Raw genomic sequence first — 13,098 nt, 5'->3', positions numbered from 1 at the left:
TGTGGTTCTTTCAATTTCACTAAAACTAAATGTCTGATGATCTGATGATGTCACTAATCGCGAACAGCTTTTACATCATACAAGCATATTTTGAGATGAGTGACGTCATCGATCACTTACGTTTTGTGGACTTGCCGGGAATTGAGATTTGTTAGAAAATCTCTTAACAATCCCTTTTTAACAATTAACCATAATTCAAATTATATCACTTCACTCTCTGGGAGCTTTACAGCCACTGCTCCGATAAATATCATGTAAAATGGTGGCTGGTAGAGCAGCCACTAGTAAGCAAACCACGCCCCCATATGTCATACTTCCTAGATACCATGGTAATACAAGCAATAAATTACGTATTCATAGATAGATATTATCCAATCAAAATTGGCCCTGCTGTCTTGCTTGTAAAATCTCAGCCAATCAAAACAAATCACTCCTTATGATGCTTTGTTTGCGAAACAAAATGAAAGCAGTGTGTCATTAAATATTTTGATTAATATGGATGTTACAGAATAAAGTAAGATTTTAACTAAAGAATTGAAGCCAAGAGAAAAATCAAACTTTACTTTGGAATATTTACGTGGCAGCAGCAAATAGCAATGTTGTGTTTTGTTTACATGACCATGTTCTACTGATCTGATCGGTCAAATTTAAATAGCATCTCATTTCCACGCCCACAAAATGAAGTGCAGTGGGCTTAGTTTAATACAGTTAATAAGACAAGTATTCGTGATACTATGAGCAGCTATTAGAGTTCAAAGGGTTAAATCAACTTGTGTACCTAATTCATGAAAAATGAGTCCCTACGAATATTGGTGACATCACATTAAGCTAATAGAACTATCACTAAAACAACATATTGGTTTGTTTATGACAGCAAATCAGACATTCTGGCTTGTTTTAAAGCATAAATTTCACTAGCCATATCATCTGGTACTTCTTCTGACCTCTTGGCTTTCTGAAATTCAATTTCAAATTCTTGTCAAAAACAATACATTTAGGGGTTTGTCATGATAATAGCAACAATCCTAAGCAGAAGGGAAACACAATTTTACTGGTCTACATTTCTTCTAAAATAAGTGATGCTATGATTAATGAGGCAGTGTTAGACACCCACTGCCACTCTGCAACTGGGTATGTCAACTTGGCATAGAAGAGACTTAACACAGTTGCCATGTTGAAAATAATGACCAAAGATCTGTGGCATACCATGTTTTAGGTATATGGGGCTGTGGTGGCCATGGATGTAAACTTGGCACGAGAACCTGAGGATCTGGTCTGCCAGCTGGTCCTTGATCTGTCCACAAGGGAATGATATTTGTACTTATTAAGGGCTGAGCCGACTTGAAAAATGGAGACATTCAAATCCCAATTATTTGCTTATGCTGATACTTTAGCTCTTGCCATTACGACAATTTAAAACCCATCACCAGATGAGAATAGGCTGGTAGTCAACTGAGCCTAAGCACCTTCTCATACTTACTTTTTTCATCTTTTTTCCTCTTGATGCAGAAGCACCTAATGGTGGAGCTGCTGCACCCAATGGTGGTAATGGTCGATCTGCCGGCATTTCACAACACTCTTTAGATCCTCCAACAAAATCAACCTCATCTTCTCCTTCTGAATCACTGTGACTTCTTCCATATTTTGATATTTCAGTCTATAATCAAAATGTGAAAACACCGTAGTTAAAGAGATATATTTATTTAATTATATATTATCCACTGATAGAGATGTATCACCTTTAAGATTGCAATCTGATATCCGAATCTTCTGCAATCCACAAAAACGAGCAGTGGAATTTAACACTGTCATCACTGCAAGGCCATTTCCTTGGGCACTGTGGCTGATTATCTCCTCAAATAGGTTATATCTTCACAAAAGAATGGCACAAATTGATGTTATCAGTGTCCTTGATACACAAAACCTATTTAAAAAACTATTTACTATCCCTTTAACACAAAAGTTTAGGAGATAATATAATGCAAAAGTGCTTACCTTCTGTGCATGGCTTACATGAGCATCAGCTACTTTTAGGTTATGAAACATTTTCTTATAAACATTTCTTCTTTGAACAGGGGCTGATTCTCTCCTGAAAAACAATTTTGGTATATTCCTTATTTTACAAAGTTTCCCAAAAACTAAAGCCTTGTATAAAACTGTGCCGAAAACTACCTAACTACCTTACTACATGCAAAGTTAGGGTTGGTTTTTTTTGCCTGTCAAATTATACACAGACTTGTAGTTGACAAGCAAAGGCAGACAGACAAAGATTTATCGCCTGTCAAATAATATACAGACTTATAGTTGACAAGCAAAGGCAGATTTTTTTTGCCTGTTAAATTATATACAGACTTGTAGTTGACAAGCAAAGGCAGACAGACAAAGCCTGTTAAATTATATACAGACTTGGTAGTTGACAAGCAAAGGCAGACGGACAAAGCCTGTTAAATTATATACAGACTTGTAGTTGACAAGCAAAAGGCAGACGGACAAAGATGACAAGCTGTATGCAACAAATTATCAAATCAATGTATAAAAAAACAAACAAAAAATTGAGTCTTACGTGTTTCTCCAGGCAAGTCTATGACTCATAAAAGCCACACCACGTGATTGTGTGTATTCCCCTTGTAGTGCCAAATCGGCACAAGTCTTAGCAGTATGAACTCCAAGGACTTCTAAATTAATATCTAAATATACAAAGAAATGTTTATCAGTAAGTTACATTTTGAGAAATGATTTAAAAAAAAAATTGTATTGTAATTCTGTTAAATGTGCTGGATGTTTGAAAATGGTATCTGTCAGCCTTTCTTGAAATAATGGATGTAGTGTATGTAGACACAGCATTATGGAACAACAATCACTGGCAAAGCTCTCATGCAACGGTATGAGGTGTTTCTCGCGTAGTCTCCAGGCACAGACGCTGTTGGAAACACGTCGAACCGTTGCATAAAACAATAACCAGTGACTGTTGTTCTACAACATATGGTATTCACAATTGCTAGTTTACATCAACTTACTTCTTTCAGCTTCCTTTCTGTCAGTAGTTACATCTAGTACCCTCATAAAAACTCTTAAGGCTTTGGTACCATCCACATCAGTATATTCCAGTTGTAACTGGAATGGTAATTTACTGGGAATTGGTTCTGTACTGGTACCAGGCATACAAGTTGAACTAACAGGATTTGTTACCATTTTGGAACTACCTTGTGGGTCTGTTTCACTGACTATTTCTGTTTCTTTATCTGTTACTTTTTTTGCATCCTTTTGAGTTTCTTCACTGCTGCTGTGAGCACCTTGAGCTGTAATACATTTATTTAATTCACTCTGTGTGTGTTCACTCAGTGCATAGGGCCCAAAAATGTGTTGGATTATGGAGAAGTCACAGTTCTTGAGGTTATTTTCTGTTAACACAGTTACTATTTATAGCTCTGTAAGTGACCTCAAAGACATCATCAGGAGAGATTCATAAAATTCTGTTGGTCTTCAATGTAAATTCAAAATAATTATTGTATACAATTATTGTTAGAAGACTCAAATTTCTACATTAAGCCACGAACACTTAGTATGGCCATTGCTATCTTCACAATCTCAAGCTATTACAATTTTCTTACTTATACCTTGACTGCAAGCATTAGGTGAGGACGGTCGAACAGGGGCCACAAAATTTAGGCTATTCTTTCTCTATTTAAAAGAATTTGAAAATGGAATGCGTTGTTTTTGGGAGGGGGGGGGGGGGGTGGATTGGAGGGTACGGTAGCACATACAGTCAATCAGATGCCTTGACGGCAGGCACAAAGCCAAAATGCTAACAGCCTTTCTGTCTTGGGTTCTTATTGGTTGTACTCACTGGCATATAATACAATCAAATCGCTGCATTCCATGATTTAAGAATAGTGGCTATTGCAGTCAAAGTATAAGTACAATGTTTTTTACAGCTGGATATTGTGAAGATGCTAAACAATCCCTATTTCTGAGACTGTGATTGATAACATGGATGGTATACATGCCCCCTTAAGATTCAATCCTATACTGACCTAAACGTGGCTCATATTGGTATGTTATTACTGTATCTACGGTAGCATTTCCAATATATTTGCGTATCACATTACTTTCTGTGTCTTCATCAGAGAACTTTCTACAAGTATAAATCATATTCCATAAATTGTTTTTATTAGTTTTTCTGTCTAAACTGTTGTTCAATTAGATTGAAATCCTGATCAAAATACTTTGTTTCAATTTTTTGTTATGCGTAACTACACTAGCAATTCATGATCTTAAGAATTAGCATCTTTAAATTAAGTTCAATTAAATATGTATCATAATATATGCTAGCCAATCAAGCAACACTATTACAAGTAGTTCACTATTCCATGTCAATCTTGGACAATATACCAAAATTCCTCAAATATGGTGCCAAAATTTATACCCTACAGATAATTTGATTGGTTGAATATTTTAGTGACCTAGAACTCATGGTGCATAACAATTTCCAAAGAGAATGGATGAACAAGGCAGTAGCTTGCAGAGAAATTACAAAACTGGATTTAAATCTATGATAAGTAATTATACCAAAGGCCATCTCATGGAATCCAAAAGAAAAGTTGTTATTCTTCTAAAATATGGTTGTTTCCTTTTTCGAAAAATTTAGTTTTTCATCACAGCAAAGTGCTTCAAATTGCACTTCATTTTTGTTCATGGTACATGTAGGCTGTAGTGAATTCATAGTTAGAATAAAGCAAGCTAGAGCTAAGCAGGATCTAAAGTTTGGTAGTCTAGAGTGGGGGATTTGACTTGTTTGCCTCCAATATGCTAAAGCCTTGACATTTACATCAAAAATATATATATCGGTACTTACAAATTCTTATGTAATAAGACAGTTGATTTCACATTAGTTGCTATGGTTCTATCAGCTAATATGTTACTGAATTCTTCTGTTAGTTTCAATGGATCCACATGGTTCACCTGAAATTTTGGGAAATAAAATTGAAAGTAAAGTCATGAACCTGCAAAGTTAGAAATTAAAGATAAAAATGACAAATGCTGAAAGGATAATTTAATTAAAATTGTTTCTTCTTTTGCTTTTTAATCTAACAAGTTTTCTATCGCAGTTGCAGTCTAATGACATTAGTTTTATTAATCAATAGAGCATAATGTACAACATGAGATAGCGAAGCCTCCAGAGCTATCTATATTGCTCAAATTTGGGTTTCGCCATTCCAACAATACTTCATTGTTAGCAGGAAATTCTTCAGAAGGGAACTGTCACAAAAAAATTGTTAAGTTACAATGGAAAGGATGGTACAATAAAACCAGGCCCACTGTGCTACAGGCTATTTCTTCAACAGTTGTAAATCAAAAAAGAGTAGGCTAATGCCACTGTCCTGGCAAAATTTCCCTCATTGCACACATCATGGTAGTAATCGACTTCGTTAATCAAAAAAGTGTATAAAAGTAGAATGTAGAAGTCCAATAATTTTATTTCCAGCTCTCAGATTGTGATAGATTGATAACTTGATTAACTGGTGGTTATTTTGAAAAATCATAACAAACCTGTCCATTAGTTATTTCAGCCAATTTACCAAGCTGTACCACTTTACTTTCAGCTCCCTTGATAGATACAACAGATATTGATACACTGAAATTACAACAAACAAGATTATAAAATGGACGGCAGACGCCAAAATCCCTTAGAAGACACATCCTCTTATCTTGACCAACAAGCAGTTGTCAAAATCTAACTTGTCCAGATCTTGTAGAGATAAACCTCCACACCAAATCTCATAAAATTCTGACATAAACTGTTGCCTCTGTCAGTTTACAAGCCTCTTTTAATCTATTTTCAGTGTATCTAGAGTTTCAACTCTGTTAATAATTGTTGAATCGTACCCAAATTCAAACTTGTCCAAAATCTTGTGGATACAAACCTATATACCAAATCTTAAGAAATATCAGAAAAGAAATGTGGCCTCCATCGCGTTAATATTTGTTGAATCATACCCAAATTTGAACTTGTCCAAGATCTTGTGAATATAAACCTACAACTATAAGCTTATTTCATAAAATTTTCAGGTAAAGAAAATGCTGAAAGCAAAAGGATTACCTCCTTTTGAGAACCTACCCTTTGTCATTGGCTTTCACTGCCATTTCTTCATAAAATTTACCGCATTCTTCTGATGTCCCTTCATCTAATCTTCCTAATCCCACATTGGCCAGTCCATCAGTACAAATCACAATCTTAGAACCAACATGACGTGAAGCTAATCCCATAGCTACTACTAACGCTGGTCCTAGAGCTGTTTGTCCCATTTCTTCTAGACTAAAATAAAAAATTTTCAGTCCATTGACAATAGATGTTTGATAATAAATGTTGATAAAAATAATAAATGTCAGAGCCCTACTGAGATTGAGCACCACCTATAAAAACTCAAGCAAATACGTTTGGCTGTGATAGTAATGGAGCAGAATATTGACCATAGGTCATTTGAGCTACCCTGTCGGTCATGACCGGCAAATAGAGCCACAACAACAGCTCTGGTAATGGTTGTCTAATAGATCTCTTATCCATATATGCTATAAATTTGTGACCAGTAGAAATGAAAAGTTGATTTCCTACTCCTGATTAGGCTAATGCAAAGTCCTGAAGTGTGCAATTAGGGAAAGTTTTAATGTGCATATGGCGTCTGTAGAGAAACTGAATACTTACTTGTATATTTTTTCAGTTAACGCTTTATGTGTATCTTTAATTGGCTTGGGTAACTGGATTTCTGATCCTAAGCGAGTCAATTCAGCTTCATCTTCTAATTTCTTACCAGCAATAATCTGGTCTGTATTCACACCTTCATCCATGACTCGTAACTTGAAAAAAATTTGAAATCATTTATAAAACAGATTCAAGTGTCCCATTATAATAAAAGATATATATACCACGGTCCTTATGAGTTAAAATATTTAAAGGAATACTACCAGTATGTCTTAGAATGAACATAAAATTTAAGAATTTAAAACTTGGCCAATATATTCATCAGTAGATATACCTGGTGTCATAAATAACATAACAGGATCCTTATTTAATCTGATAAATCCAAAAAACTTAATTATCCATAAATATGAAATTAACTATTGAAAAATATTAAGATTAAACTTTTTTCAACTTAGTTTTATGAATTTTCCAATTTTCCAGATTTGTAACTTTATGACACCAGGTAAGTTCACTGATGAATATATACTCATATTGACCATCCTTGAGAACTTAAATTTTATGTACATTCTACGACGTAGTATCACTTTAAACCAACTCATCTGTTAGGAGCTTCAGCTGTGCAATAACATTAAAATGAGTTGGTTGTAGCATACTTAAGCTCCACCTACCTCTTACCTCTTACCTTCTATTTGGTGGTTCATGTTAAGTTATCCAATTACTATACAACATAAAGTTGCTGATAATAGACCATGGTTTTCTCAACACACATTTTAAGCAAATTATTTCATAAAAACATCAAAGGAATAAATGCAATTTATATCACAATTATAGATAAAGATTGGCGTACTTCATTGTTAAAACTGATGATAGCAACTCTTCTATTAGGAGATTCTTTAACCATATCCTCTAACTGTTTATCAACTGCAGCCTGCATAGACTGTAATCTGGATACGTAGGTCACATTACGTTTTTGATTTGGCAAATATTGATCTTCACCAGTAGGATTCAATTTAGCAGCATTTCTTACAGATGAACTTCTCAATTTTGGTTTACCTTGTACCTGTAAAACCACAAATTCAAGTGTGTGACTGAAAAGCAACTTTGTCGTTTATTAAAGGGACAGATGCGCCATTTTGTTTGTACAATTGAACCTTAGTCTCAGAAATGGGAATTTTATGTTAAGCCTAACGGTCATAGTGTTCACAGCTCACCGTTGAAATTTGAGCCTTCACATCCATGTGTGTCCAGAATAATCTGCGTTTGAAAGTTAAAAAGATGAGTCTGCCATACATAGAAAAGACATCCATAGAAATAGGAAAAGAAATTTCTCGTTTGAAATCATTTTGAAGGAATCGTGCAATTTTCATACATTTCTAGTACTTCTAAAAAGACTAACTACATATATCGAAGACTCAAATCAACCAAGATGGCGCGTCTGTCCCTTTAATAAGCAAGCATCCAATCTCAGCGACAACAAAATAAGTCTACACAATCTGGCTAAAAGATAAAATTTGACCTTACCTCAGTCGAAACACACATACTACCAGAAACATCAATACAGAATACAACAATAGATTCATCAACACCACTTGGACCAGCAGCTTCTGCCGCAGGTGACGCTTCTAATAAGAATGTGACATCATCATCTTTAGGTATTTCACCTTCTTCTACATCAACTTCATTATTGGTTCCACAAAATTCACATACCCATACCTAGTAATATCAATACACATGGTATTTTTTTTTGGTAACATCCCAGACCTATGCTTGATGTCCGACAGAGGATGTTGATCGTTGGTCATTTGAACTACCTTTTCGGTCATGTCTAGCATATAGAGCCAAATCAAAGGCCCTGGTACTCTCAAAAGCTCATCTCATACAGTTGTCAACTATTCTCATCAGGACAGTTGTTAGGTTTGAAACTGGGATTAACTTTCCAATAATAAGCGAGCAAAAAAAACCTGCTGACTCAAAAATTCGAGTGTTGATTTGATTTTCATTATGATATTTTATGTTCTTAACAATAAGTTTCATATTACTTGAAATACGTGACAAACTATGGAAAATTACATAATTTGATTCAAAATTCAATAATGATTCAAACATCAATATATGTATGATTCTTTTTCAAAATTTTAAATGGGGATAGACTGTTTGAGTGAGTTCGTTACCAAAGCACAAAAATAAGAAAACTGAAACTGAGCTCTTTTGGCAAAGCAAATGTGTAGATGGCCTTATACAGAAGATGCAAATTAACCTACCTTGCCAGACATACCAGACGTCAATTTACTAATATTGGACATAACAGCTGGACAATCTTGACCTTGGCATCGAATGGCATCCCCAGCATGCATATTACAAGGATCCTTCAACACACCCAATCTTATACTTATCACATTGGTGTTTGCCCTGTTAAACTTTTGCCTGGATTGTGGATCTTAAAAAGATTATTATAAAAATCAAATACCAGTATACTCATGTATGTAAATTCATGTCCAATAACAAGGCGTCTATGTTTTATAGTCTATATTTTGCCTCTCTCAAGGAAGAGCTGTCGAATCATTGAGTTTCAACTTTGTTAAAATCAATATGTAATCTGCCACCATGTTACCACAACAGAAGGAAGTGATCTGATTGGATTATATGCTGGCAATTAGGCCACATATTCTTGAAACGATCTTAGCGCTAGGATATCCTAGAATCAATGTTAGAAGGTATGAACCTAGGACATCCTAGCGCTTAGATCGTTTCGAGAATACGTTTGGACAGAAAGTCTGTGATCATTATATTGTATACATTATAAATAATGTCGAGAGCTCAAATTTCCTGTATTCGCTGGCGTACAATCCAATTAAAATGTTGCATTCTGTAATACAAGAATAGTGGCTATTGCAGTCAAGGTACAAGAATGAATTTGAAAATAGCTTGACATTGTGCTTCCACATTTTCATGCGAGAAAAAAAATTACAATTATTATGTAGGCCTACCTGATTCATTGTCCGCCTCTGTTTGCCAGTGGTGTTTTTTGTCTCTAGACTTAGACTTGGAAGACTTTCCAAAAAATTTTTTCAGACCACTTCCAAATCGTTTCCTTGGTACCTCTGAAATCATAATGATCAGAATGTTAAAAGTACCATTTAGCTAGGGATTGTAAAGAGGTTTTCTAAATTATCTTTTAGGTGTTTGATGGTGTCATTAATCTTTATGCTTATCATAAAGTTTGATCTATAGAGATAATTTTTTACTAACGAGGAAATAAAATATTATAGTGATCATATAACTTACAATTATAAAAAAGTTGATCATTATATAGAATCATGACTTTTTTCAAGGAAAAAAGTGGCGGCAGTAGCCACAGAGTTAGACACTTGCTTGCTAAACTGGAGGTCCAGGGTTCAATCTGGGCGATATAATAACTTTTAGAATCTGGTTTCCTCCTATCAGTGACGCAGGTCAGAGAAATAAAATGAAGTTTTACGTCCTGCTTTTCACCACCTTACAGCTTTTGATGTAAGAGAGGTTGACAAAAATCAAGTTCAGATTGAATAATAAAGTAAAGCCCTGTGTGCTACAGGCTGTGCATGTTAAAGATCTCTTAACAGCCAATCCAAAAAGAAGGCTAATGCTGCTGTCATGGTAAAATTTCTTCATTGCACACTGCATGACATTGCCGTTTTCACTAGGGTGCAGGAACAAAATTGAAATACTGACCTGGCTGGGCTACTCTTTCACCATCACTTTCATCATCACTAAAAAATACAAGATACATTTACATAAGCTTACATAGAATTGATTGGCGAGAGACCGTAGTACAGTTGACTACAGTCAACAAATGGAGGTTGTGTGTGAAAAAGTCTGGTGACAATATAAAAGTGGCAATATCTTCATTATTCCAATTTAACCAGCTGTAAATTGGTAATGGATAAGACAAGAAAGAACAGCAACTTTTACCATTTGAGCTACTCTCTTTCGAAACTTCGAAATTAAAGTTTCAACTGTTAGCTTAAGTCATTTGTCTTTGAATATCTTCAGGTCCAAAGCAACATTACATTCGAAATTAACACTCTTCCCTCCAAGAAAATTCTTGTGAAAATGAAACTTTCAAAATGAAAATTACCCTCTATAAAATCATATAAAAATATAATAACTTTTCTGATTGATTCTGTAAATATTGTAGACAGAGAGAAGATATTATTAGATATTTCACTTTCAAGTTTGATTTTAGTGATAAGTTCGTTATTTCAAGGGGTTGATTTGGGTCTTGAATATACATAAAGGTGCCGGCACACGAGTGGTCTTTGTTGCAGATTTTTGTCACCGATTAGAGTCTTGAGTAAAATTTTGCATGTGCTTTCAAGTGTATGCTCCGCACATGATTTTTGATATGGTGGAAAACGAGCAACTGGAGATTTTTGTGCCAGTCTATGAAACTCATGACAAGATTCCAATAGGCGACAAAAATCTTCGACCAAGATGGCTGGTGTGTCTGCACCTTAAATAATTTTCTCAGAAATACTTGATATGTACAAACATCAAATAATTCCTTCAAAAATACGAACAACTAGAAATTTCACTTTTCTATGATCATGACTTTTCTAAATAATGACAGTCTCAAGAAAAGACAAGTCGTGTTTTAACTTTCAAATGTGGATCATTCTGGACTTGACAGTGAGTTGTGATCACTTCTACTGATTAGCTTAGCTGAAAAATTCAGGTTTCTGATACTAAGATATGAGTGGTTAAACAGGTGGCGAACTTCACTCTGTAACTATATTTTAAACATACCTGACATTCAAGCCTTCGTCATATTCTTCATCTGATACATATTCATACTCGACATCTTTATAAAGGTAAACTTTATCTGAGCCAAAATTCATTGTTACTGGAAAATAGAAAATGATACATAATTTCTACAGATAATTTCCTAGACCAATTCATGAAGCCATAGGCGTTTTTGTATAAGCAAATCATATCAACTCGCTTCAACTGCAGAGAATCATGGTACATGGTAAAAATCAATTCACCTCAAATAAATGACTATCAGCATATCCCAAGTTGAGCATCAAGTTGGTTTGGTTTTGAGTTATCTATTTTCTGATACACAGATCATTAAAAAGTTAAATCTACCAATTGAATCATTTTTTCTGTTGATCTTTGTCTTTGTTGCTAGACAAGATAGAATGCTGGTAAAAATGATATTTTTTTTGTCTTTATTCCTGTAACTTGTGAATGAGATCTCAAAATGTATTTACTTGTTAACAATGTTGCCTGTCAGTTTGGATATTAAAAAAATCGAACCAAAGCCTGTGAGCCACAATTTGGTTGAGTTTGATACGCGCAAAAAAATGTGTCACTTTTTTATTTCAATTGGATGCATTGGTCACTATTATTGGTTGCATTAGCAGTCAAGAACTAACTTTTGTTCAGTTTATTTTTTAGCTTTGATCTTCCATCTAGCCACTTCAATAAGGGTCATGGTGCAGAAAAGTAGGATGTACACCTCCATTCATTTCATTTCAGTTGGGGTCTAATGACAGCCCTCTTAATGACGTCTGCTTTAAACCAATAAAATTTCTACCTTCTCTGGTATCAAGCGTAATATATAGGGCCTAAGATTACTTCCTCTTGTCCTCTCCCCTGGTCTCTACTGTAGGTCGATTGTGCAATCATGTATTGTTATAGGCATTGAACCAGAATTGTAAATATTCAAAGGTCTAAATCTGGACTAGGACTTGTTTATCTTTCAACTAACACGTTTCTACAGAAAATACATACCGATTTATATGCTGTCAATTGCTGAAAATATTCTTAACTTTTAATTCGCTTCCTCTTGCAATATTTTCGTAAACAAAACTAATTATAGAGCCAAACAACCGTAAAATGCATGCGCATTCGAAATAGATCTGAATTATTTCTTTAATAACGCTTTCGAAATTATTAATATCCTGAAATCCAAACTTATCTATCCATAAAGAAAGAAAAGATCGAAATACTTATTGGATCTTTTACAAAAATTATCAGGTTTAAAATTTTGACGCGTAGTAATATAATGATTCATTTCTAAAAATAGAAATTTGGAAATATAATAATCTATTTTTAGTATCGTGCTCAATGAAGTCCAGCAAGTTCCTATAAAAAGCACATAGTTCATACTCGGATCCAGAGAACATACTTATTATTGGAGTATTGCCTTATAAACTATAATTACAGCACATTTTCCATTTTGGCTTATGCGCGATGTATTCATAATGCCACCATGTTAATCCTATATCCTTATTACTATTTATTGCTAAGCCTATAGCCTATCTTGGGTCCTACACACTCCATGGATTTGGAATTTCAAATGGCCCGGAAAAGAGCTGAAGTCAGTAGAAAAATTTTAAAGAAGCAGCTAGTTA

General features: G+C 34.6%; 1 protein-coding gene across 1 annotated transcript; it reads right to left on the bottom strand.

The window, feature by feature from the left end:
• Positions 1–58: 58 nt before the first annotated feature.
• Positions 59–12,544, bottom strand: LOTGIDRAFT_239470 (hypothetical protein). Its single transcript, XM_009056148.1, has 18 exons — positions 12,476–12,544; positions 11,486–11,582; positions 10,412–10,449; positions 9,688–9,801; positions 8,962–9,137; positions 8,222–8,413; positions 7,548–7,760; positions 6,704–6,855; positions 6,119–6,316; positions 5,551–5,635; positions 4,856–4,962; positions 4,035–4,135; positions 3,018–3,299; positions 2,564–2,687; positions 1,996–2,089; positions 1,481–1,657; positions 346–955; positions 59–77 (listed from the first exon to the last, which is right to left on the bottom strand). Exons 2-17 carry the CDS (start codon positions 11,575–11,577, stop codon positions 866–868), a joined length of 2,235 nt encoding a protein of 744 aa, XP_009054396.1. The 5' UTR covers positions 11,578–11,582; positions 12,476–12,544; the 3' UTR covers positions 59–77; positions 346–865.
• Positions 12,545–13,098: the final 554 nt, after the last annotated feature.

This window comes from Lottia gigantea (genome assembly GCF_000327385.1).
Source record: "Lottia gigantea unplaced genomic scaffold LOTGIsca_264, whole genome shotgun sequence".
NCBI lineage: Eukaryota > Metazoa > Mollusca > Gastropoda > Lottiidae > Lottia > Lottia gigantea.
This window is presented reverse-complemented; position numbering and strand designations above follow the sequence as displayed.